The sequence below is a fragment of the Musca domestica genome, unplaced genomic scaffold, assembly GCF_030504385.1.
Source record: "Musca domestica strain aabys unplaced genomic scaffold, Musca_domestica.polishedcontigs.V.1.1 5, whole genome shotgun sequence".
In the NCBI taxonomy this organism is placed as follows: Eukaryota; Metazoa; Arthropoda; class Insecta; order Diptera; family Muscidae; genus Musca; species Musca domestica.
The window spans coordinates 15,774,694-15,801,538 of NW_026712346.1; the positions used below are offsets into that span (position 1 = coordinate 15,774,694).

The following is a 26,845-nucleotide window of genomic DNA, read 5'->3' on the forward strand; positions in this document are numbered from 1 at the left end:
AAATAAAAATTCTTGTTTTTCACTAATTTTAATAGGTTTTAGAGATTAGGAACAAATCACCCATTTTTGTATAAGATCAATGTCTTTTTTACACGGCTTCTTCTGGAACCAATCTACCGTGTAAAAACAGACTTAGGTGTATTTCATTTACTGCATTTGCACATGATGTAACCCATGAAATTGTGAATTGTTTTCTTGACCACCATTCTAAGTTCAGACAGTTTGAAAAATTACCTACTTTTGTTCTTTTACGAAAAGGCCGATGACTTAAGCCAGTAAAAAACTTGTTGTATATGTTCTCACCTTAAGTCATCGGTTGGCTTCTTCGTAAAAGAACAAAGAAGTTTTATGCCGACTTAGTTCAATTTCTGCCCGTAATTTGTACTTGCTCACTTTTACGAAGAAACCACTCGATGACTTCTGCCAGTCAGGAAATGCTAACCAATTACGGTAAAAGATCGAAGATACGGTAGAGATCAAAAACAAAATGAAGTATTTATAATTTTAGAAAACATGAAATATATGACAATGTTATCAGAAGTGTTATTGCTTTTTCTATGCTGTTATTTCTAAGCATTATTGCCTTTTCCTTATCGGAAACTGATGCAATATTCTTCATTAGATCAAGTAAAAGCATTTATTAGTGTAAATATATACCGACGTAACTATTTGTAAATGTTGTCCATTTGTTCTTCTCACATATAACTTACTCGGATTTCGTCTATATTGTGCACCAAATGAGCTATATCTGACCAAATAATGCTCATGTCACGGAGTTCATACAAGAATAAAGTATATTAATTTAATCTCGGTAATGATTGTTTAAAATATTGACATGTTCTTACCACGGAGTTCATACAAGAATAAAGTATATTAATTTAATCTCGGTGATGATTGTTTAAAATATTGGCATATTTTCTTCCCAAAGCGTTAATCTTACCTGTGAACTAACTTTTGTGAATATCACGCCGAAGGTTGGGCGAAAATGACATCCAAAAGGTTTGGTGAAGATTAGCCTCGAAAGTTTAGGTGGAAATTCCATGCTAATTGTTGGGTGAAAAAATAAGTTAGAGAATTCCACTCCACTGCAATATTTCCATGCTTAAGATCGAAAAATAATCTGTAGCAATAATAAACCCTTTGGTATAGCCCATATTAATGGTACCCAGCCTTGTACTACACTCTCCAAGCGAATTCACTGGAATTTGAGATTTAAAACGAATGTGTTTTGTTTGGAAACTATTTAAATAAGAACGCGAAGGAATCATTAAGGTTAATCAAACAATATAAAATGAACACAACTTACAGTATTACAGTATTGTAACTACACAATGGCAATCTAAGTTGTAATGTACATTTTTACTGCATGAACAAGTCTCTCAACAAATTGTAAAATGTTAAGAGTCATTGACATTAGAATTATGCTGTGTGGGTGTATTTATAGAACATACGCTTCTAACAACAATATTCATTTCGAGTGATCTAAGCACCACACAAACTAATCGTCCTTGACTTTGAACTTGAGAATACTATTTGTTTATTATTGTTTTTTTTTTGCCTAATACAAAAAAAAAAATAAAAATGTGACCGATTACATTTTAGTATTTAAATTTTAATTTAAACATATTACAATATTTCGAATGTTTCATAAATATTAAACGGTATAAACATTTTTATGGTATGGTTTACAAAAGCATTGGAAATTATGGATCGTAGTCCCCATTATCAAATGTAAAAAAATTCGGTTGAAAAGTGTGGCTAAAAGCCGAAAAGTATCCAATATAGGGAAATAACGTTATATGAGTACACACTTCGAAATATGTTTGGATCCAAGTATGTATATATTTGGGGCTGCTTGCAACCAAATATACATTTGGATGCAAACATATTATGCTTGGTTCGAAGTATATATGTGCTTGCAACATTTTGTAACATATTTAAATCTTAATTGTTTGGGTTCAAACATATTTTTTATGTTAGAACATATTTAACGGGTGAGAGAAAATTTTTGTGATACAGAGCGTAACAATAACGCTCTCACACATTTTATAACAAAGGGCTGTTTTTATAGGGCAGCAGGAGATGTAAAAGCGTGACAAGGGGGGTGAAAACTTTGTTTTTGCTGTGCGGCTAAACACTTGTTTTATGTTATTTGTTGATGCTGTTGCGTGGAAAATGATGATGAAAATGTTTATAAGTGCGGTTGTAAGATTTAGAGGATTTTCTAAAAGAATTTTAGTTTTATTTAATTCTTTGGTTCTTCTTATATTGAGCTTACGATCTCGTCACTTGGGTAAAAAGAATTTTTGTCATAGAAGTTATTTTTAAAATAACTTCTGGGCAGAATATCCCTAACAAATAACAAGGGAACTGATGAGGATTGGTGACTCTTTCCGAAACATAGGTATTCCCTGCCTTACACCATGGTAAACATTTCCATCGTTTTCCACTAACAAGCAAACGTTGTTTTTATAAAAAATAGCAATAACAACAACAAGCATATACTTAGATCAAAACATATATACTTGTATCCACGCATAACTTTACCTGCATCCAAACATATACATATACTTCCATCTAAGCATATATTTACTTGTAGTACCCAAAAATATTATATGTTTGAGACTGTAGCAAACATATATATGTTATCTGCAAAATATGTTTGGAGACATATGTTAAAGAGGCAATTTTTTCCCTCCGTGTAGTATAAGACAAAGTGAACATTCATGGATAATGTTGTGTCAGACAAGGCGATACCAAATGCCAAGTTGGAAAAAATCCCTTCAAAATATGGCTAAACTCGTAAAAATACGAAATATTTGGAAGTACTCTTATATGGAGTTGTTGCCACAAAAAATACGTTTAAAATACTTCTACAATCGTAAATATATAGGAAATTTGAAATCATCAAAATGCCGAATACCTAAAGGTACCGTTAGATAGAGACTCTTTGACCTTTAGAGAGGATTCGAGTTTAAATTGTGACTAAAATTTTATCAACGTACTTTGTTTGTTCGGAAGCTACAGTGATTATCCCTGACAGGCATCGGTAAATGGATATAGAATTTTATGCTGGTCAAGAATACATATAGTTTGTAAACGTATGTAAATTCGTATATTGAAGAAAAAAAGAAGGATTTTGATGACCAAATTGTAGACACAATAGTTCTGAAAAGAAAAGGAAAAAAACGAATATTCAGATACTAAATGTTCTTCGAAATTGGATAATGTTGAAAACCCCAATGTATAATTTAAAATTGCATTAAATATTGCTTTTTATTTGCCTCTGGTTTACAGCTCAATTATTTGTTAAAATGTATGCACCACGTTTTTGGGATAAAACAGTATTGTCCAACTATTTTTGATTAAATTTTGTGGAATAACCTCAACATTCAATTAATGTTTTGTAGTTTTTTCCCAATATAAGAATTGTTTACATTTAAAATTCAATTTAACACTATAAGACTCCGGTACCGAGTTGCATCTTTCGTAGTTTCTTGAAGTTGAGCAACATTTGGGGTTGAACCATAGTATAGGGTATTAAATTATTTTTTATATTATTAAAGTTAAAATAAATACTATTGTGTACTAATTTTTGGTTGTTGTTTCGAACTTTTATAAATAAATACACTCTATAGGCAGTATTTTTGGGAAGCTTTATAAATAAAAATAAAATTGAACAGTGTTGGCTTGTTTGTTCGGGATACCGTCGTATTTTGTTGTTGCAAAATGGTCAGGCTTTATCCCTTTATTGTTGTTTTTATAAAAACAACGTTTGTTTATTAGTGGAGAACGATGATAATGTTTACCAGGGGGTAAGGCAGGGAATATCTAGGTTTCGGAAAGAGCCACCAATTCTCTTCAGTTCCCTTGTTTTTTGTCTGGGATATTCTCCCCAGAAGTTATTTTAAAAATAACTTCTATAACAAAAAACATTTTTTACCTAATTGACGAGATCTTAAGCTCAATACAAGCCAGACAAAACCAACTTATATGGTTATGCCACTTCGTTCAGGTTGAACGAAAGCATAACAAGTGGAGAAAGATGTAAATGTTTATAAGTGCTGTTGTAAGATTTAGAAGATTTTCTAAAAGAATTTTAGTTTTATTAAATTCTTTGGCTCCTCTTCTATTGAGCTTACGATCTCGTCACTTGGGTAAAAAATGTTTTTTGTCATAGATGATGTTTTTTGCCATAGAAGTTATTTTTAAAATAACTTCTGGGGAGAACATCCCAGACAAAAAACAAGATAACTGATGAGGATTGGTGGCTCTTTTCGAAACCTAGGTATTCCCTGCTTTGCCCCCTGGTAAACATTACCATCGTCCTCAACTAATAAACAAATGTTGTTTTTATAAAAACAACAATAAAGGGATAAAGGGTGGCCCATTTTGCAACAATAAAAATAAAATTGTTATTTTATTTATTTTCGTTTTTTCCTCCAAAAATTGTTCTCTATTTCTTCATTTAAATAAGGTCTTCGTCTCTCTACAAACCCGCATTATAGGATTAAATACTCTGGCAGAATTTGGTGCACAAGTCAGTGTAATTTCTGTTACATTGATTATTTAGATATCAGTAAGTTAGAGGAAAGGAAGAGCAAGTTAGAAAAACTATGGCAAGTAGTCTATGGCCGGCTATTACATATTTCCGATAGATAAAACAATGATGTTGTCGGACACATAAATTGTTTTTCATTCTTACAAGTTTCACTTAAGTATGAACTGTCCGATAAGCATTAGACTATCTTCCCTTTATCTTTTAAAGTAAGGTTTACTGAATTCATGTTGCCATATTTTATATTGATAATATGGCAATAATAGCAAAACATATTTAAATAAAACAAGTAAAAGAACATTAAGTTCGGCCGGGCCAAAATTTTAATACCATTAAAATGCCGAATATAGGGAGGTACCGTTATATAGGGGCTATACCAAATCGTGGACCTACACATGCAATGTTTCGCCAAAGAAGCTAGAACCCATTATGACTTACAAATACCAATTTTCAGACAAATCCGTGAAAAAAATGTGGCAAAAATCATCAAATTACCGAATATCGGAAGGTACCGTTATATGGGGGCTATACCAAAACGTGGACCTATAATTAAAATGACTCGCCACAGGAACTGGGATCTATTATGATCTACAACTACCAATTTTTTGAGAAATTCTTGAAAAATGTGTCAAAAATCATCAAAATACCGAATATTGGGAGGTACCGTTATATGGGGACTATATCAAAACGTGGACCTATACATACAATGTTTCGCCACACGAACAAGGACCCATTATGACCCACAAATACCAATTTTTAGACAAATCAGTAAAAAAATGTGGCAAAAACCATCAAAATACCGAATATCGGGAGGTACCGTTATATGGCCGTTATACCGACAAACGGACAGACAGATAGACGGACATCGTTAAATCGACTTAGAATTTTATGCTGATTATGAATATATATACTTTATGGGGTCTACGACGAATATTAAAGGATGTTACAAACGGAATGACAAAGTTAATATACCCTCCTTTCCAAGGTGGGGGGTATAAAAATGGATAACATTAATCGTTTATTTTATATTGAAGAACTGAATTACAGATTTATTTCAGGAATAAAAATAAAATGGTTATTTTATTTATTTCTCCAAAAATTGTTCTCTATTTCTTCATTTAAATAAGGTCCTCGCTCATCTACAAACCTGTATTATAGGATTGATTACTCTGGCAGAATTTGGTGCACACGTCGGTGTAACTTCTGTTGCATTGATTATTTAGATATCAGTATGTTATGCAAGCCACACACGATACAATTGGTTGTACAACTTGGAGAGGTTCTATTCAAGTTTGTATCGTTTATGGGCCGGTTGTACGAAGTTGTGTCTCGGTTGGACGAAAAATCAAAAATTGTTGATATTTGACATGTTGTACCAACCGATTGTAACGTTAGTGGGCATGTCGCATACAATTTCGAATAAAATCTAAGAAAAGTGAAGTTGTACAAAGAGGTTGTACACAATGTTGTATCGTTTCTGGCCGAAGCATACAACTTTGCTACCCTCTTAGTTGTAACAACGGTTGTATCGTGTGTGGCTTGCATTAGAGGAAATGAAGAGCAAGTTGGAAAAACTATGGCAAGCAGTCTATAGCCGGTTTTTACATATTTCCGATAGATAAAACAACGATGTTGTCGGACACATAAATCGTGTTTCATTCTTACAAGTTTCATTTAAGTATGAACTGCCCGATAAGCATCAGACCATCTTCCCTTTATCTTTTAAAGTAAGGTTTACTGAATTCATGTTGTCATATTTTATATTGATAATATGGCAATAATAGCAAAATGTATTTAAATAGAAAAAAGGGTAACATTAATCGTTTATTTTATATCGAAGAACTGAATTACAGATTTATTTCACGAAATTAATTACAAATTCGTGTTGTTTATTGTTTTTAAACCAAAATGAGGATGTCATTGTGAAAAAAATCAAGGACTATCAGTTACTTTTACAAAAAGCTTGCCATAACTCTGTAAAAAATCATTTATTTTAACGGAAAGATGTAATAATGAAACCCCGAGAATGTGAACTTTATCCTTTACTTTTCTTAAAGTAAGGCATAACAAAAGTGTACCATAAAGGAAAGATATAAGAACGGGCCTATAAGTCGTCGAGAAATTTCGAAATTTGTAAAATGTTACACAATTTGGCAGAAAATACATATAACGTTTCTGTTAATGCAATGGCAACACTTTATAGAAAAATTATAAAACATAGTTTTTTAACCATAAATTCGATAAATTTTTTTTATGAGAGTGAGCGATCGGATCAATCTCTTTTGGTTCTTGAAAGAAAAAATATTGCTGATATCGTTTAAAATATGACATTGCCCCTAATTGATATTGATATTTTTTGGGGAGATTTTTCTTCTTGGCCTTCCTTTCGTGATTTGTTTAGCGCCAAATACATAAATAATACTGTTTCCTCTTACTAATCGCGATTTCACTGTCGGCTGGAAAGCATTAAATTATGAGTGCAACAATATTCGAATATTGTTTCATCATCAAATAAAGTCATCTTAAGCTCTTTTAATTCTCTTAAAAGAAACTGCATCGAGTCTAAAAGAGAGTAGATATATAACGTTCCCACATATCAAAGGGATCCGATACTTATTTCCCTTTGCCTACAACGTTTACCTAGAGAAACACAATTGTTGCTTCAGTCCCAGTTTTTCGTCCCTCGAAATGAAAATCTTCCACATCGTTGAAGTCCAAAATGAAAAAAAAAAACTAATTTTGTTTGTTCCAAATTGCTGTACAAAATGTTGAAAGGAAACCTAATTAATACTTTAAAAACGAATTTATCGCAAGGAAATCATAAAACGAAACTAAAAATTGTATAGAACATTGTAAGACGGCCTTCACGTGAAATCAATATCGCGAGAGCTGCCGTGATCTATACTAGCCTTGGAACATGGGCTCAATTGGCTCACCTCTCGAATGTTGTTTCGGGAAACTAGAAGCTCTATTGAAGTCCCAATCTGTAACTGCAAGTTCATCTACGGTTTAAACTATATCTTGATTGAAGTCCGAATCTGTTACTGCAGATTTATCTGCGACTTTATATTACATATTACATAGTTGTAGCAGAGATGGATCCCGAATCAGTTACTGCGGATTCATTTGCATCCCCAATCCCTACATTTTGCTCGAATAAAAAGCTCACACTGCAGTATACATCCCGTACTTACTATTTGAACTTATTTTAAGAATCTACTAATTTTGCAATTTTTTTCGTTATCATAAAGAGAACATCTGTTATCATAGTAAAAACTTTTAGATTCTTGCAGTTTTGGAACTGACCATTAACTTTAAATTGCAAAAAATACTGACCATGGTAGAAGAATACATGTAGCCGCATCGACACAGCGGCTGGGACAATGAACGTTCAAACCAATTTTTAAATTGAAATTTGTGAATGAAAATTTCAAATTTGTAAAAATTGTTAAAAAAAAGTACATAACATAATAACTTCCGTTGGCGTCGTGTAGGAAACACATATAAATCTACTTATTTTTGAAAAACAATTTAAAAATATTGACATTTCAAGGTTCCCAAGCGTTGATGCATCTACCTGTGTTCTTCTACTATGATACTGAATTTTTTGCCCTTGGTTATTCTCCTTGATTATTCGTTAAAATGTACGTGCTAGTTTTGTTGCAACCTTGGTAGATCTACTAGGTAGTCGCATCACCCCAGCTGACGGCACCTTTAAATGTAAAAACAAGTTGTTGTAATGCTGATTCGCCCTAAATAAATGCAACACAAAAACAAAAGTTTGTTTATGTCTTTTTCACTAAAAATATTTTTTTCTGGTATTGCAAAATTTAAGAGCAAGTTTAGAGTGAATTACTAGAAAAAAAGTAAAAAGAAAATGAAAAGATGTTCCATTTGCAATAAGAAATACCGTCAGTCACGAGAGGTATGACTCAGTTGGTCTTATCCAAACTTCTACTAGCCCCAGCTCTTCCCTCTCTCTGTGGTCTGTGAAAACTCTTTGTGAGGTTTGGGGAATTTGCGTCGGCTCTGCTACCAAGAGGGCTTTTACTGGTGGCGATATTGGTGCTAAGTTCTTTCTTTAAAACCATTTGATCGGCAACACTTGCTTCTGTTGTGCCATGTGTTGTTGTTGGTGTAACCTCCGGTTGCCAACATTTGCTGAAATATTAGTGGTATTTGTCGATGACGTAGAAGATATTACAGTTGTGGGGTTGTATAAATATTTCGGGGGCTTACTATCAACTTGGGACTGTTACAATGGTCCCCGCAAGGTAGATCTAACAGGTAACCGCATCGGCGAAATGCTACAACAAAGCAACTTTTGTGGTACCCTCAAATGTCAAAATTGGCATCTAAGGCGAAAAACATAGATTCGCCATGACATTTAAAGGTTGCGGCAAATTTGTTTCAACCAATCAGAAACGAGGTGTTTGTTTACATTTTATTTTGTGTTCCTCTCGTCGTAAACGAACGTCGCAATATAAGTTTTTATTGTAAAACAAATAAGAGTAAAATAAGTATTAATTGTAGTATTGCGATATTTTTTAAACCAAGCAACTTATAATGACTATATTTTACTGGTTTAAACCGAAAGTTTTCCGGAACTGCCAATGGCAAAAGTCGAATTCTTGCACTACTTCCCGTGATGTGCTTTGGGAATCTTAGATGTTGAGGCTAACTTAATTCTTAAAGCTACACTCCATTCTAACCTCCTTCCTTCATTTTCTTTTAATTTTTTTACTGGTTTCACTCTTAACTTGCTCTTAAATTATTTGAAATATTATAAAAAGGTACTTTTAGGGAAATTTATTGTTGCATTCATTTAGGGCGAATTCTTCATTACAACAATTTGTTTTGACATTTAATGGTGCCGTCAGCTGGGCTGATGCGATTACCTAGTACATCTACTTTGGGTCCCCGAGAGTCGTATTATTACATGGCTTGATTTCCACACATAACATAAAATGTAAACAAACACTTCGTTTCTCATTAATTGAAGCAAGTTTGCCGCAAACTTTAAATGTCATGCCGAATGTATGTTTTTCGCCTTAGTTGCTTTGTTGTAGCAATTCGCCGATGCGGTTATCTGTTAAATCTACCTTGGTTGCAACCTTAGTAAGTAATTAGTTGCCACTTGTTTTCGCCGTCATTCGGAAAGACAACACGCAATATTGTTTGCAAGGCAAATATCGTTCTGCATAGGTAGGTATATTCATGGCTCAAAAAGAAATGTTGTTTAACTTCAAAGAAACTAGAAAAATGCAACTCTCTGCTGGAGTCTTATTACATAGACAGCGAAATGCTCTCACAGTTTATCTTCGAAAAAATCGGATCAGCAGATGTCGTCTATATCGTTTCAGGGGTTTGAGTGGGAATTTTGAAGTCACCCAATTCTAAAATGTTAAAAATAACAAAAACTGTATGATATTTGTCAGTTGAAACTTATTCCACAATAAAAGAAATGTGAAAAGTACGTGATGACATCGAAAAATTCGGGAATAATCAAGTGAAATTCTTAAAAAACGATAAAATGTGTTTTCGATGTCGAGTGGGTGGAACACGTAAACCAACACGTTGACTATGCAAAACATGATGAGAGCCACCTGGATAAAAAGACAAAACTAACTTTTCGTTGTCTATATCTTCGAAAACTGCATTCATTTTGCAACTAAATTTGAAATAATTTCAAAATATTGTATTTTTTGATTCAAAACAATACAAACACATACACAAAATGTGTATATGTTTTGACAGAAAAAGGGCACAAAAATTGTATTTAGGGTGTAGTTTTGTTCTATCTTCTGTAATTATGCCATGGATATATTGAATAGAAAAGAGTAGTTCAAATTAATACTAAAAACATTGGTGTTTTTATTTGGCCTGTTCCAGAACTGCAAGAATGTAAAAGTTTTAACTACGATAAACGATCCCCTTTATGATATCGGAGAAAACTGCAAATCTAGAAGATTCTTTCAGGTTCTAAGGCTCGACGCATTCGGCGTTTTACACCTGTTACTGTTAGTAGAATGCAACCAGATGCGCACGTCTTTAATACAACCAGAAAGATGTCTACTAGATTTAAAATATTTTTCGATATCATAAAGGGAAAATCGGATATCGCAGTAAAAAGTTTTACATTCTTGTCATTCTGGGACAGACAATATGTATGGTAGTTTAGCATTTCTTTTTAAAATCATATTCTATACATCTTTAAATATTCATTTCGTCACAAAATGGGTAAATGTTGTCATTATTTCAAGCACTTGTGCATATCGATTCACAAGGAAGTATAAAAAGAAGACGCACATACCTATCTGTATTCTCTTTATCTTGCCTACAAATTATCTACATATATATTCAACAATCGGTTTTGTTTATTTTGCATTCACGAGAGCTATGACTCAGTTGGTCTTATCCAAACTTCTACTAGCCCCAGCTCTTCCCTCTCTCTGTGGTCTGTGAAAACTCTTTGTGAGGTTTGGGGAATTTGCGTCGGCTCTGCTACCAAGAGGGCTTTTACTGGTGGCGATATTGGTGCTAAGTTCTTTCTTTAAAACCATTTGATCGGCAACACTTGCTTCTGTTGTGCCATGTGTTGTTGTTGGTGTAACCTCCGGTTGCCAACATTTGCTGAAATATTAGTGGTATTTGTCGATGACGTAGAAGATATTACAGTTGTGGGGTTGTATAAATATTTCGGGGGCTTACTATCAACTTGGGACTGTTACAATGGTCCCCGCAAGGTAGAACTAACAGGTAACCGCATCGGCGAAATGCTACAACAAAGCAACTTTTGTGGTACCCTCAAATGTCAAAATTGGCATCTAAGGCGAAAAACATAGATTCGCCATGACATTTAAAGGTTGCGGCAAATTTGTTTCAACCAATCAGAAACGAGGTGTTTGTTTACATTTTATTTTGTGTTCCTCTCGTCGTAAACGAACGTCGCAATATAAGTTTTTATTGTAAAACAAATAAGAGTAAAATAAGTATTAATTGTAGTATTGCGATATTTTTTAAACCAAGCAACTTATAATGACTATATTTTACTGGTTTAAACCGAAAGTTTTCCGGAACTGCCAATGGCAAAAGTCGAATTCTTGCACTACTTCCCGTGATGTGCTTTGGGAATCTTAGATGTTGAGGCTAACTTAATTCTTAAAGCTACACTCCATTCTAACCTCCTTCCTTCATTTTCTTTTAATTTTTTTACTGGTTTCACTCTTAACTTGCTCTTAAATTATTTGAAATATTATAAAAAGGTACTTTTAGGGAAATTTATTGTTGCATTCATTTAGGGCGAATTCTTCATTACAACAATTTGTTTTGACATTTAATGGTGCCGTCAGCTGGGCTGATGCGATTACCTAGTACATCTACTTTGGGTCCCCGAGAGTCGTAGTATTACATGGCTTGATTTCCACACATAACATAAAATGTAAACAAACACTTCGTTTCTCATTAATTGAAGCAAGTTTGCCGCAAACTTTAAATGTCATGCCGAATGTATGTTTTTCGCCTTAGTTGCTTTGTTGTAGCAATTCGCCGATGCGGTTATCTGTTAAATCTACCTTGGTTGCAACCTTAGTAAGTAATTAGTTGCCACTTGTTTTCGCCGTCATTCGGAAAGACAACACGCAATATTGTTTGCAAGGCAAATATCGTTCTGCATAGGTAGGTATATTCATGGCTCAAAAAGAAATGTTGTTTAACTTCAAAGAAACTAGAAAAATGCAACTCTCTGCTGGAGTCTTATTACATAGACAACGAAATGCTCTCACCGTTTATCTTCGAAAAAATCGGATCAGCAGATGTCGTCTATATCGTTTCAGGGGTTTGAGTGGGAATTTTGAAGTCACCCAATTCTAAAATGTTAAAAATAACAAAAACTGTAGGATATTTGTCAGTTGAAACTTATTCCACAATAAAAGAAATGTAAAAAGTACGCGATGACATCGAAAAATTCGGGAATAATCAAGTGAAATTCTTAAAAAACGATAAAATGTGTTTTCGATGTCGAGTGGGTGGAACACGTAAACCAACACGTTGACTATGCAAAACATGATGAGAGCCACCTGGATAAAAAGACAAAACTAACTTTTCGTTGTCTATATCTTCGAAAACTGCATTCATTTTGCAACTAAATTTGAAATAATTTCAAAATATTGTATTTTTTTATTCAAAACAATACAAACACATATACAAAATGTGTATATGTTTTGACAGAAAAAGGGCACAAAAATTGTATTTAGGGTGTAGTTTTGTTCTATCTTCTGTAATTATGCCATGGATATATTGAATAGAAAAGAGTAGTTCAAATTAATACTAAAAACATTGGTGTTTTTATTTGGCCTGTTCCAGAACTGCAAGAATGTAAAAGTTTTAACTACGATAAACGATCCCCTTTATGATATCGGAGAAAACTGCAAATCTAGAAGATTCTTTCAGGTTCTAAGGCTCGACGCATTCGGCGTTTTACACCTGTTACTGTTAGTAGAATGCAACCAGATGCGCGCGTCTTTAATACAACCAGAAAGATGTCTACTAGATTTAAAATATTTTTCGATATCATAAAGGGAAAATCGGATATCGCAGTAAAAAGTTTTACATTCTTGTCATTCTGGGACAGGCAATATGTATGGTAGTTTAGCATTTCTTTTTAAAATCATATTCTATACATCTTTAAATATTCATTTCGTCACAAAATGGGTAAATGTTGTCATTATTTTAAGCACTTGTGCATATCGATTCACAAGGAAGTATAAAAAGAAGACGCACATACCTATCTGTATTCTCTTATCTTGCCTACAAATTACCTACATATATATTCAACAATCGGTTTTGTTTATTTTGCATTTTTTAAGAAAATTCTTATATTGTTGAAAAACCACAAAACATAAATGGAATATTGGGGTTATTCCACAAAATTGAATCTAATATAGTAGAACCAAATTGCTTTATACTAAATTTGTTCAATTTGTTGCACATCAACGTCGAAAATTTGCGTTTATTTTGCAATCACATTTGAAATAATTTCATATTATTGTATTTTTAATTGAAAACAACACACAAAATGTGTATATGTTTTGGCAGAATAGGGGCACCAAAAGAAAAACATTGTATTTGGGCGGTAGCTTTGTTCCACATTCTGTAATTGTGCCATGGTAGGTATCATGGTACAATGAAGAGAAGGTAGGTCAACTTTAAAAAAATGCAAGTATAGAGGTCTACCTGTTTGGCTTGTAATGTCAGAATTAGTATCAAAACAATAAAAAATCAAACAACTTGTTGCATTAATTTTGAACAAATAATTGAAAACCGCGAAAACTGAATGAAAGGTCAACATTTCTTTTCAAAATCATGTTATATATATCTCTTATGGTTTATTTCGCGACATAAACTGTAGACTTTGTCGATGCATATGTTGCAATAAGCATTTTGAAAACACCCGAATTTGAATATTTTCTGAACAATTTTTTTATTATTGAAAAGAATATGCACACATAAACAAATGAAGTTGACATATTAAGCCAGAAAAATAAAAAAATTGAAATCATATGGTAGTTCTGCCCTACCTTGAATTTATTGTACCATGGTAGGTATTATGATGTGGAACTGGCGTATTTCTGTAATACGTACGTTCAAAACATTTTACTATAATGGGGAAGTTGTTGCAGGCCGTTCACATTCGGCGCAAAAAGGCAACAAATATATGGGGCCGGGTTTTTTGGCAAAACCTGTCCACAACCACCGCAGAAATTATCCCAATTCTGTTGGTAGTGCATCCCATAATTGGTCCTCAAATGGATTTGCTCAGTTTTCTTGGGTTTTTAGTGAGGATGGTGAGGATGCTTCGAGATTTCAATTTGCTTGTAATTTCTGCGGGGTGTGTAGTCTGGGTGGCGATGGGATCAAAATGCCGGAAATGGTTTGATAGGGTTCGCTACGTACGAAATTAGGCTCGAACAGGGTTGAGTTAAAGAGTATTATAAAGGTAGTGAATGACAGGGTGACTCAGGCTAAGAAGTGACTAGGCAGCCCTATGATTGCTGAGTAGGTGGGAACCTACTACTACTCCGGGGTGAGCTGAAATGAGAATTCACAATAGAATAAAAAATGGCTATTGACAGTTGAAAAGAAAAAGGAATGAAAATTGAAAATGGCTCAGGAAAATGGTGTTTCGTGGAAAATGAGCGTCTGGCGGGATTCACTGAGAAGAGGGGTATAAAAGGCTGCGAGCATAAGAAAAGCCAAAGTTAAGAATAAGACGTTACCGGTGAAACTTAGCTAGAGAGCAGTGAAGAAGTGGAAAAATTTAATTTGTGTGTTGCGATTTTTTTATTGTGTAAGTAGTTTGTAACAGTTGTTTGTTGAGTAATGTGTTGTTATATGTGATGTGTGTTGCTCCAACAGGAATATTCCGGTGGTGTATCAAGCTTTTTTGGAAGCACCGAAAATTGTCCGGTTTTGGTCAGCACAACGGCGGGAAATTGCCTTTTCTTTTTGGTAACGCAAGGTAGTGGCAAGTTGTCCACAGGAAAAAAAAAGCCAAAAAAAGTTACATTGAGGGTGTGGAGATTTGAATTGTAAACTGGCCAGCTGCAACTTTGAGCTTTTTGCTGTGCCTGTTATTGATCCCGCCCAGAACGCCGGCATTGTAAAAGGACCAGTCAACAAGTCCAGCTTCATTTGAGGGTTTGTCTGGCGTTCAAAATCTGTTTCCTCCGGAAAGAAGCGTAAACTGGAAGAAGAGATAAGAAGAATTAATCAATAACGTTATAAATCACTGCTCAGGTAAAAGGTGTCTTACCGTTGTGTTGTCCTTGATAGATATATTTATATATATATGTGACGTCCATAAAATTTGCTGTCTCCTTTTTTGGAACTAAAAGAAAAGAAAAAAAGAGTTAATAATCATAAATTTCGAGAAAAAAAATATAATATTCAGTATAAAGATTTAGTAATAAGATAGGTTATAGTTCTTAGGATTTAAGTAATAATCAGTTTGTAAGGGAAAAATACCGCGTTTATTTTCAAAGGCTAGGAGGTGTTACAGTAAAATTATCTTGAGTCCTTGTGATTCGATCTGATAGTTTAGGCCGTGGAATTTTAGCGGCAATTAGGCCGGTTAAGAGAGCTCTTTTAGGTGGCTAGTAATTTCGTATAGACGCGTGAATATTGCGCGGGAAAAGCAAGGCAAAGGATAATATATTGGTTTCTACCGAGTAATTAAAGCCATAGATTTAAGAAAGCCCGGTATTATTCTTAATTTGTTTTTTTTATACCATACAGTTTGTCAATTTTAGTGTAAGAAAAAAAATAGTAGAGAAAAAAATTAAGAAAATATTTAAAGCTAACTTATTTTTTTTAATAAAATTAAAAATGATTCTTTTGTAAACAGTAGATACTAATATGTGTTGCTAAATTTGTATAACTTGGGGGGGAAGGTGGTATGAAGTAAGTGTGTGATTCGAAGCGTGTGGTTCAAGGGGATTCAGAGAAACGCAAGAAATGGAAATACTGGATCCAGGTAGGGTGGGCGAGTGTGGGATCGATCCACCGAGATCCCTGTATGATGACTCCTATTTTGTATATCGTAGAGTAGAGCAATTGTAGTAAAGTCCCCTTTCAATGTTAGTGTGTTGGATTCGATTGGCGGGTTGAGATCCCTAGCCCTGGAAGTCTCTGTGACAGTCGGATGGCCTAATCGTATGCCGAGCAAATGCACACATAACAGAGATGGCGCCCAATATTCTAAAAAAAGCTTTATTGTACCTGATACCACTGTAAAAAAATGGCGACTCAAACATGGCCGTGTTAAACTGTGATATTAGGTTAGTAACTCTGTGCAGTGACATCGACGCACACAGCCATAGAATGCTAGTAGATTTTAAATAGACAAAAGAAAATGTTTTTGACAAATAATATTCTGTGATATTAGTATGCATCCGAACTTTAGAGAGATGGGTTACGAAGTGCGATATTACTATATCAAATATATTATGGGAACGTTTTCTCCACTGTTCTAAGTAGGGTGTAATCAATAGCTTGTAATTCCGAGCTGGAATAAAACAATTTGTATTGAGAATCCTACTGTTAAAATTTGTTTTTGTGAAATAACCCAAATAAATTATAGACAGGAATAAGTACATCGAGTAGCAGCAATAGCGATTTTGATCTGAGAGATGCAAAAATCTTAGTATTGCATATAAAAACCCTGAGCTTTCATTTATGAAATGTAATAGATATGTCATGGGTCCGAAGTTAACAAAGCACTATAATTTATGAGAAGTATAAGAATGTCTAAGGGAAAAGTCATACACCTCATAAAGGGCACTAAAATTATTATTAAAAAAAAAAAAAAAAAAAAAAAAAAAAAAAATAATAATAATAATAAAAAAATAAATAAATAAAAAAAAACCACACACACACTGCTTCTGAAAATTACACTTCCCCCGTAGATCTATGTTGTAATTATCAAATTTGAAAATTTGTATGTGTAATTGTAATTGAATGTATTTATAAAAAGTATTTGTGTTGCAAATGTTTCATATTTAAAAAAAAAAAGGTTAACTGAATTTAAAACTTACTTACAAGAAAAGGTTTCGTCCGAGATTCAATTGATAACAAATGAGAAGATAAATTTTGGGTATAGGTCATGATCTACAATACCCGCAATAGTAAAAGAAATAAGAGAGACAGACCCGAAAATTTTGACCTAAACCGATCGACTTATTTTCCAGAGCAGAGTAAGCAAAGACGAATAGGGTCGGACGAAATGGCGAATGAGGATAGGAACATGAGTGCTTTGCAATTTATCGATCTAGCAGACACGATAATGCGAAGAGATCAGAACACCAATCATGTGCCAACAGTGAGTGATAATTTGAATAATAATGGTCCAACTACTTCCGACTTACATGGACTAGTACAAGATGAAGCAGCGTCTGTCCAGAAGTCATTGGAAGATAAAGTTAAAAAAATGGTCGAAACAGAAATATCTGATATGAAGAAAATGATAGATTCTTTATCAAAAGGCATGAGAGAACTATCCGACACTGTGCGTAAACAATTAATTGTACCCCCAACGGCTACAATAGCCTCTAATTCTATTACAAATAGTAATGCTAATCCGACGTCAAACAATAATAATGACGCAGTAAATAGGAATATGCCACCAATTATCCAATTTCCGAGTGCTAGTCAAACTCCATTATCAGATCAATTTACTGGCCCGATAACGAATACGTTTAGAGTGGAACCACTAGGAATACGAGTTGATAAACTTGGTTTAAATTTCAGTGGTGACCCGAAAGGCTTAAGAGTTATGGATTTTATTAAGCGGTTAGAGATCATGCAGGCTCAATATAACATTCCATGGTCTGAAGTGTTGAGGGATTTCGCCTTTCTGGTTTCTGGTCAAGCCAGAGAATGGTATTGGCTGCATAGACAAAGTAATGTTTACACCGATTGGATGGGTCTTAAAGAAGCGCTGATAAGCCAGTATCAAACCCCACAATCCAAATTCGACATACTCAGGGATTTGTTAGAAAGGAAACAAAGGCCAAATGAAAGCATCAATAGTTATTTTCACGAGATGGGAATTTTGCGATCTAGATTACTTCAACCTATTTACGAGTACGAAATGATTAAGATCCTAAGGGGAAATATACGTGAAGATATAAAACGACATGTATATCAGATGACCATTTCGTCGGTTGAACAGCTACGAATAGAATGTATTGAAGCTGAGAGAAATTTCCCTAGGCGCGAAAATAGAGCTGTAACGTTCCCCCAGCGACCTATCCGCCAAGTAAATGAAATATATGATGAAATTTATGAAAAGCATGTAGAAGTACCGGAGGAGAATATTGGTGAAGAGCTGTCAGCTATCCGGATACAAAGCCACATTAGAGTTCCAATTATCTGCTGGAACTGTCGAGAAAAGGGGCATGTTTTTATGGACTGTCCAGTAGAAGTCCGGAAATTGTTCTGCTATAGGTGTGGGAAGCCGGACACAGTAACCCCAAAGTGTCCTGTCTGTCAACAGGGAAACTCCCGAAGGGGTGTGGAAGTAACAGGGGAAACACACCCGTCAGAGAACCCTGTGAATCGGAAGAATTAGCACCCAAAAACGTCCGAATTTTAATAAAAAACAACGATAATATATTTAGAGATAAGAGTAGTGTAGAATCGAAAAATTTTTCTGCAGGTCAGAGGCATTACATTCCATTAGAAGATCGCCAAAGAAATTATGCTAAGGTCAAGGAGAGAATTTTTAACTCAGAGTTTACTGTAATCCCGAAAAAAATTATTGAATTGAGACAAAAATCCAAGAAGTGGCGTGAGCAGCGAAGATATTTGATAGAAACTATTTCGAGAGTGACTGGTATTGCCTCAGATCCCAGAGTTTTCTCGGAAATCAGTATGCAAGGAAAAATCATGAATGGGCTCCTAGACACCGGCGCTTCGGTTACTATGTTAGGGAAAAATTGCCGAGAGATAATAGAAGAACTTGGCATTCCAATTATACCAATGTCCAGCAGGGTAACCACCGCCGGAGGTACACAGTATAATGTTTTAGGGAAAATTAAAGCCATCATAAAATACCAAGAGCAGGAAAAATTTATGACACTGTATCTATGTCCTCAATTGGAACAAGAACTATATCTTGGAATAGACTTCTGGCGAACATTCGAATTAGCCCCTGATGTGATAGGAGCTGCTGAAATTAATATAGAAAAAGTTTTCAGGGATATGACTGCTACGGGTCCCGACTACAAACTCAACCCTCACGAGTTAACAAATGATCAAGAGAATCGATTAAAATGCATAGTAAAAAAATTCAAGACCTTTGAAGAAAATGGGCTAGGTTGTACTAGTTTAGAAAAGCATTCGATTAAGCTCGTGGAAGGTGCGGAACCGGTTAAAGACCGCCACTATCCAATGTCTCCAGCGGTTCAAGCTATCACGTACCAAGAAGTCGATAATATGTTAGCACTTAATGTTATTGAGGAAAGTGAAAGCCCTTGGAGCAATCGTACAACTATCGTACGAAAGCCCGGAAAAAATCGTTTCTGTCTGGATGCTCGAAAGTTAAATAAGCTCACGGTCAAGGACGCATATCCCCTGCAAAACATTGAAGGAATACTAAGTCGCATTGATGAAACTCATTACATTAGCAGCGTGGATCTTAAATATGCGTTCTGGCAAATCGAATTAGACGAAGAAAGCAAGCCGTACACCGCTTTTACGGTCCCAGGCCGTCCATTGTATCAATTCCGTGTGATGCCGTTTGGATTGTGTAATGCTGCACAAAGGTTATGTCGACTGATGGACAAAGTCATTCCCCAACGACTCAAGGAGAATGTCTTTGTGTACCTGGACGACCTGTTGATTATTTCAAGTGATTTCGACGAGCATCTTCGTCTATTGAATGAAGTAGCCGATTGCCTTGACCGAGCGAATTTAACAATCGGGTTAACCAAGTCAAAATTTTGTTTTCGTCAGTTGAGATATTTGGGATTTATTATTGGAGAAGGCATGTTGCGTACTGACCCCGAAAAAGTAGAAGCAATTCGAAAAATTAGAATTCCCAAAAGTGCTAGGGAAGTGAGAAGTTTTCTGGGTACAGCAGGATGGTACCGAAGATTTATTAAAGACTTCGCGTCACTTTCAGCTCCCCTTACTGATACCCTGAAGAAATCGCCCAAATTCGTAATTACGGACAAGGCAAAGGAGGCATTTGAAAACTTAAAGAGGGCCTTAACTTCCGCACCGGTGTTACGCCACGCAGATTTTTCCAAACCCTTTTTTATTCAATGTGATGCTTCGGAATATGGCATCGGCGCTGTTCTATTTCAGCTGAATGCCGAAGGACATGAGCATCCGATCGCTTTCTATTCGAAAAAGCTCAATAAGTGTCAGAGAAATTATAGCGTGACAGAGAAGGAATGCTTGGCGGCGGTGATGGCTATCAAAACTTTCCGTCCTTACGTGGAGCTAATGGAATTCACCGTGATAACAGATCACGCTAGTTTACAATGGCTGATGAGTCTAAAGGACCTCAGTGGTCGTTTAGCTCGCTGGTCATTGCAACTTCAGGGATTTAACTTCAAAATCGAGCACCGAAAAGGAAAGGAAAATGTTGTCGCCGATATGCTATCCCGCCTACCCAATGCCGACGAAATAGACATGAATCGGGTTTTTGAATTCGAGACCACCGAGTTTGAAAGTGATTCGTACAAACAGCTTAGAGAAATTATTGCAAATAAAAAGGAGAATCTCCCCGATCTAAAGATTGTCGACAATATGGTATTTAAAAGAGATCCCAAGTCCTATAACCCAGAAACACAAGAGTTTCAGTGGAAATTGTGGGTCCCAGAGTCTTTGACCCATTCTTTAATAGAGCAAGCCCATGATAGAACTACGTCAGCTCACGGAGGCATATCAAAAACCATTTTTCGTTTAAGAGAAAAATATTACTGGCCTCTAATGGTATCCCAGGTTAGGCAATACGTGTCTAAATGTACTGTTTGCAAAGAGACAAAGCCTACCAATGAAAATACTCAGCCTCAGATCGGAAATGAAGTCGTGACCAATCTTCCCTTCCAGAAACTCTACGTTGACTTCCTCGGGAAATACCCCCGGTCTAAAAGTGGCAACGCCTTTATATTTATAGTGGTGGACCACTTTAGCAAATTTACATTTCTTAAGGCAATGAAAGAGGCAACAGCTTCCAATGTGGTAAAATTTATGGTTGAGGATATATTTCGTAAGTTTGGCGTACCCGAGACGATACATTCCGACAATGGGGCACAGTTCGTATCTAAAACTTTCAAAGACATGATTGAAACATATGGAATCAATCATATCCAAACAGCTCCATATGCTCCGCAGTCTAATGCATCTGAGAGAGTCAATCAATCAGTATTGGCGGCGATTAGGGCATATCTAGAAAATGACCACAGAGATTGGGACCTGTATCTAACAGACATAGAGTGCGCCTTAAGAACATCGATTCATACTGCAACTGGTGTAACGCCATTTTTCGCGCTGTTTGGTCATAGTATGTATACCCATGGTTCAGATTATAAATTAGCTCGGAAGCTCCACTCATTGGCGGACCATGAAATTATACATTTAGATCGTAACGACAAGATGGAACTAATCCGAAATAAAATTAGACAGAATATGCATCAGGCTTATCAACAAAGCGCAAAAAGGTATAACGCAAGGGCTCGTACGATTATTTTCTCTCCGGGTCAAGAGGTATATAAAAGAAACTATGTTCTTAGCGATTTTGGGAAAAATTTTAATGCTAAGTTGGCCCGGAAATTTACGAAGTGTCGTATAGTAAAGCCCATAGGAAATAATATGTATTCTCTCGAAGATCTAAATGGAAAGGCGATTGGAATCTGTCATGCAAAAGATCTTAAAAGATAAGTGGAAAAGAAAGTCTTTTCAATCCCCTTTCCCAATTCAATTTTTATAAAAAGAATTCTAAAATAACTCTCAAAAACTATTTCACATTTGTTACCAATTCTATATCACATTTATCAGCAATGGTTTAATTCAAAATCGAATGAATCAAAACAAAACATAGAAAATGTGTCTGAGGAAACTAAATACGATAGTAAAATCACCTTCGTACTGAATTCATTCGTATTAAGGTTCAAAAATATCAGCTGATCTGTTCCCCTAATTGGGTAATTCAAGTTAATCAGACTCTAGTTTCACGTTTATCACAGCTGTCTAATTTCTTTTACAATATATTCTACGCGACATACAAATTTGAAAAAAAAAAAAAAAAAAAATGTACTTAAACACCCCCGGTGGCGATAAAAATAGCACAATCTGGTTTATTCCGGCATAAATTAATGAAAGATTCCCATACATAAAAAGCGAACATACATAAAACTACATTCTACCAGACAATCACGTAGACACCACGATTATGGCAATTGTTTACCTATCAATCACATCAGCATATACCGCATACAAAATCCGTTCTTCGGCAACCACGACGACAAGACAGGCATAGGCACAAATATTTCCGCATGCAAAATGTTTCACCACCTATTAAGGAATGAAAGTTATTAATTGGTCAAAACAAACAAAAAAAGTACCGAAATACATTCCTAGGGCTATGCCCGCTTTCTGTCAAAATACTGCAAAATTGTATGCGACAAAATGTTTTGATAATTGTTATTTTTTTTGAATGCGTTATTGAACGCACGGATTTTTTTTTCAAAAATGTGATCCAAACTGTTTAATCCTTCAATTCCAGGACAAAACAGGGTAATATTTTGAACGCCGGCCACGCAGTGTTCGTTTTTCCAAACATTGACATTGAAAATATTTTTTTTTATTTTCAAAACAAATAATACACAATAATGACAGAAGTCGGGCACACTTGGAAAAAAAATTGTAATCAGCTTTCAGATCTACCTTACCTTTTTATTGTACCATGATTTCAATAATTTGATCAAATTATGTTTGTATCAAAGTACGTATAGATTCCAACTTTGAAGATTATATCCAACCAAGAAGAATGTGTGAAATTTTGATGGAATCGGAGAATTTTTCATTGAGAGCTGGTGGGTATTACCAGTGTAGATCCGCCAGAGAGGACAAATATATTCCAACTCCACACAAGGTCTTGGGTTGGTAGAATTATTGGGTTGTTCCGGATGTTTACCTTTTTGTAGTGAAGGTCCCAAAGGAGTGGGCCGATAAATCCCATCCGTTCCTCTGAACTTGTCTTAGTAGAAATACTGAATGCGGGATTTTATAAATAACCGAATGCGTATTGTAAAATTTATGAGCGTTTTTGATCTTCCCAAATGTTGACCTGCTATAGGGGAATTACCAGCGAGTTTCCCGGACTCGGAACTCGATCGATGTTTGGTAGTGACACGATATTTTCAGGGTGTCGGATCGAGAATTATCAGGCGAACTAGCAAGACATGTTTCACAGATCTGATGGACAGATTAGAAAAATAAATTAATTTATGTGGTTCTATTTCGATGGGGGATATTTACCAGCATGAGGGGGAGGGCTTTGACCAGCCTGCTGTTCGGAGCTTATGCCCGGCATGAGACCTTCAGGGAGTGGGATGTCCCCACGTAAATGAGTAATGCGGCCGTGCACATCACCTCCGTCCTCGATTTTGTGGCCGAAGTTGAAGTTTTGTTGCAGGCCGTTCACATTCGGCGCAAAAAGGCAACAAATATATGGGGCCGGGTTTTTTGGCAAAACCTGTCCACAACCACCGCAGAAATTATCCCAATTCTGTTGGTAGTGCATCCCATAATTGGTCCTCAAATGGATTTGCTCAGTTTTCTTGGGTTTTTAGTGAGGATGGTGAGGATGCTTCGAGATTTCAATTTGCTTGTAATTTCTGCGGGGTGTGTAGTCTGGGTGGCGATGGGATCAAAATGCCGGAAATGGTTTGATAGGGTTCGCTACGTACGAAATTAGGCTCGAACAGGGTTGAGTTAAAGAGTATTATAAAGGTAGTGAATGACAGGGTGACTCAGGCTAAGAAGTGACTAGGCAGCCCTATGATTGCTGAGTAGGTGGGAACCTACTACTACTCCGGGGTGAGCTGAAATGAGAATTCACAATAGAATAAAAAATGGCTATTGACAGTTGAAAAGAAAAAGGAATGAAAATTGAAAATGGCTCAGGAAAATGGTGTTTCGTGGAAAATGAGCGTCTGGCGGGATTCACTGAGAAGAGGGGTATAAAAGGCTGCGAGCATAAGAAAAGCCAAAGTTAAGAATAAGACGTTACCGGTGAAACTTAGCTAGAGAGCAGTGAAGAAGTGGAAAAATTTAATTTGTGTGTTGCGATTTTTTTATTGTGTAAGTAGTTTGTAACAGTTGTTTGTTGAGTAATGTGTTGTTATATGTGATGTGTGTTGCTCCAACAGGAATATTCCGGTGGTGTATCAAGCTTTTTTGGAAGCACCGAAAATTGTCCGGTTTTGGTCAGCACAACGGCGGGAAATTGCCTTTTCTTTTTGGTAACGCAAGGTAGTGGCAAGTTGTCCACAGGAAAAAAAAAGCCAAAAAAAGTTACATTGAGGGTGTGGAGATTTGAATTGTAAACTGGCCAGCTGCAACTTTGAGCTTTTTGCTGTGCCTGTTATTGATCCCGCCCAGAACGCCGGCATTGTAAAAGGACCAGTCAACAAGTCCAGCTTCATTTGAGGGTTTGTCTGGCGTTCAAAATCTGTTTCCTCCGGAAAGAAGCGTAAACTGGAAGAAGAGATAAGAAGAATTAATCAATAACGTTATAAATCACTGCTCAGGTAAAAGGTGTCTTACCGTTGTGTTGTCCTTGATAGATATATTTATATATATATGTGACGTCCATAAAATTTGCTGTCTCCTTTTTTGGAACTAAAAGAAAAGAAAAAAAGAGTTAATAATCATAAATTTCGAGAAAAAAAATATAATATTCAGTATAAAGATTTAGTAATAAGATAGGTTATAGTTCTTAGGATTTAAGTAATAATCAGTTTGTAAGGGAAAAATACCGCGTTTATTTTCAAAGGCTAGGAGGTGTTACAGTAAAATTATCTTGAGTCCTTGTGATTCGATCTGATAGTTTAGGCCGTGGAATTTTAGCGGCAATTAGGCCGGTTAAGAGAGCTCTTTTAGGTGGCTAGTAATTTCGTATAGACGCGTGAATATTGCGCGGGAAAAGCAAGGCAAAGGATAATATATTGGTTTCTACCGAGTAATTAAAGCCATAGATTTAAGAAAGCCCGGTATTATTCTTAATTTGTTTTTTTTTATACCATACAGTTTGTCAATTTTAGTGTAAGAAAAAAAATAGTAGAGAAAAAAATTAAGAAAATATTTAAAGCTAACTTATTTTTTTTAATAAAATTAAAAATGATTCTTTTGTAAACAGTAGATACTAATATGTGTTGCTAAATTTGTATAACTTGGGGGGGAAGGTGGTATGAAGTAAGTGTGTGATTCGAAGCGTGTGGTTCAAGGGGATTCAGAGAAACGCAAGAAATGGAAATACTGGATCCAGGTAGGGTGGGCGAGTGTGGGATCGATCCACCGAGATCCCTGTATGATGACTCCTATTTTGTATATCGTAGAGTAGAGCAATTGTAGTAAAGTCCCCTTTCAATGTTAGTGTGTTGGATTCGATTGGCGGGTTGAGATCCCTAGCCCTGGGAGTCTCTGTGACAGTCGGATGGCCTAATCGTATGCCGAGCAAATGCACACATAACAAAGTTCAAAATTTGTGTACGCTACGTCTAATTTTAGGTAATGCTGTAACAAGGTAATTATTTATTATTATTTTTTAAATGAGGTTATCTTGATTTAATTGTACCATGCATACAGGTGTTCAAGTAAAAATTGTAAAAATAGTACTATATTGAACAATGTACGGGAGCACAACATACTCAACACACCAAAAATATATTAGCCGGCAATACAGCTAGAGAAAAATATAAAAATAGTTTGTCATAATACTTGTGTAACAATGCTTGAGAAACACTTAATAAATAATAATTAATAAATCTAAGAATATGTGGTATATATAATTTCAATCTCATTTCAGACTGAATGCATCAAAAAGTTGCAGGAATTCAATAGAAGTGTCATATTTGTGGAGGAGATGCGGAAGCTCAAATAAGGGAAACGAAAGCGTTTGGGTATCAAGGCCACAGAAGGCAGTAACAGCTGGGATGGTCATCAATGAAATGAAATGTGTAAAATGATTAGAAAATTAAAAAATAAATATTATATACTATTACTCACTTTCGTAAGCTTATTCTACAATTGGAAGCATAAGCTTATAAATAAATGTTCAATATCGAGTATTTTATATTTGTCACACAAACATTTTCAATGCTTTCTCACGATTTTTTCAAGTTTAAGATTATAATATTAATCTCAAGACATTTTGGTATGTTGGGTAGTGAAAGAGTCTACTGTATTTAAGTTTTCTGAAATCTGCAAAACAATTTTTCTCGTTTTGTGCACATTTTTCATAAAACTTACCCCATTTCTTCCTTTGTTGATCTAACACCGGTGAACGCTTTATATGAGTGCAGCATATAACGGCATAAAAACGTTGCTGGTTGTCAAAGCGCTTTAAAAGTAATCTAGTTTGGACACCACGGCTGCCAGATTTTGCAATCATTAGTTTGGTGAATATTTTTGAAAATGCCATCTCTCTGATAGTGGTGGATTTAACTGCTGGCAAATCTATTCTCTCCTGTCTTTGACCAGCCGTCAGCTGATGCA

The 26,845-nt window shown here is 35.4% G+C and overlaps 1 protein-coding gene and 3 long non-coding RNA genes across 4 annotated transcripts in view; 2 read left to right on the plus strand and 2 right to left on the minus strand.

Moving 5' to 3' along the window:
- LOC131804978 (uncharacterized) overlaps positions 1 to 15,964 on the plus strand; it is a 128,786-nt gene extending 112,822 nt beyond the window's left edge. The window contains exons 2-3 of the long non-coding RNA XR_009343442.1: positions 14,648 to 14,906; positions 14,975 to 15,964. This is a non-coding gene — a long non-coding RNA (uncharacterized LOC131804978). The remainder of the gene's footprint in view (positions 1 to 14,647; positions 14,907 to 14,974) is intronic.
- Positions 1 to 26,780, minus strand: part of LOC101889715 (Malate/L-lactate dehydrogenase) — a 35,990-nt gene extending 9,210 nt beyond the window's left edge. Inside the window, exon 1 of the mRNA XM_005188699.4 lies at positions 26,600 to 26,780. Coding sequence (XP_005188756.3) covers positions 26,600 to 26,771 — 172 coding nt within the window. The 5' untranslated portion in view covers positions 26,772 to 26,780. The remainder of the gene's footprint in view (positions 1 to 26,599) is intronic.
- LOC131804975 (uncharacterized) lies at positions 14,975 to 24,989 on the minus strand. Its single transcript, XR_009343437.1, has 6 exons — positions 24,896 to 24,989; positions 23,606 to 24,826; positions 23,017 to 23,542; positions 22,533 to 22,639; positions 15,372 to 15,446; positions 14,975 to 15,302 (listed from the first exon to the last, which is right to left on the minus strand). It is a non-coding gene; the product is annotated as an uncharacterized LOC131804975 (long non-coding RNA).
- LOC131804979 (uncharacterized) lies at positions 24,290 to 25,489 on the plus strand. Its single transcript, XR_009343443.1, has 2 exons — positions 24,290 to 24,430; positions 24,499 to 25,489. It is a non-coding gene; the product is annotated as an uncharacterized LOC131804979 (long non-coding RNA).
- Positions 26,781 to 26,845: the final 65 nt, after the last annotated feature.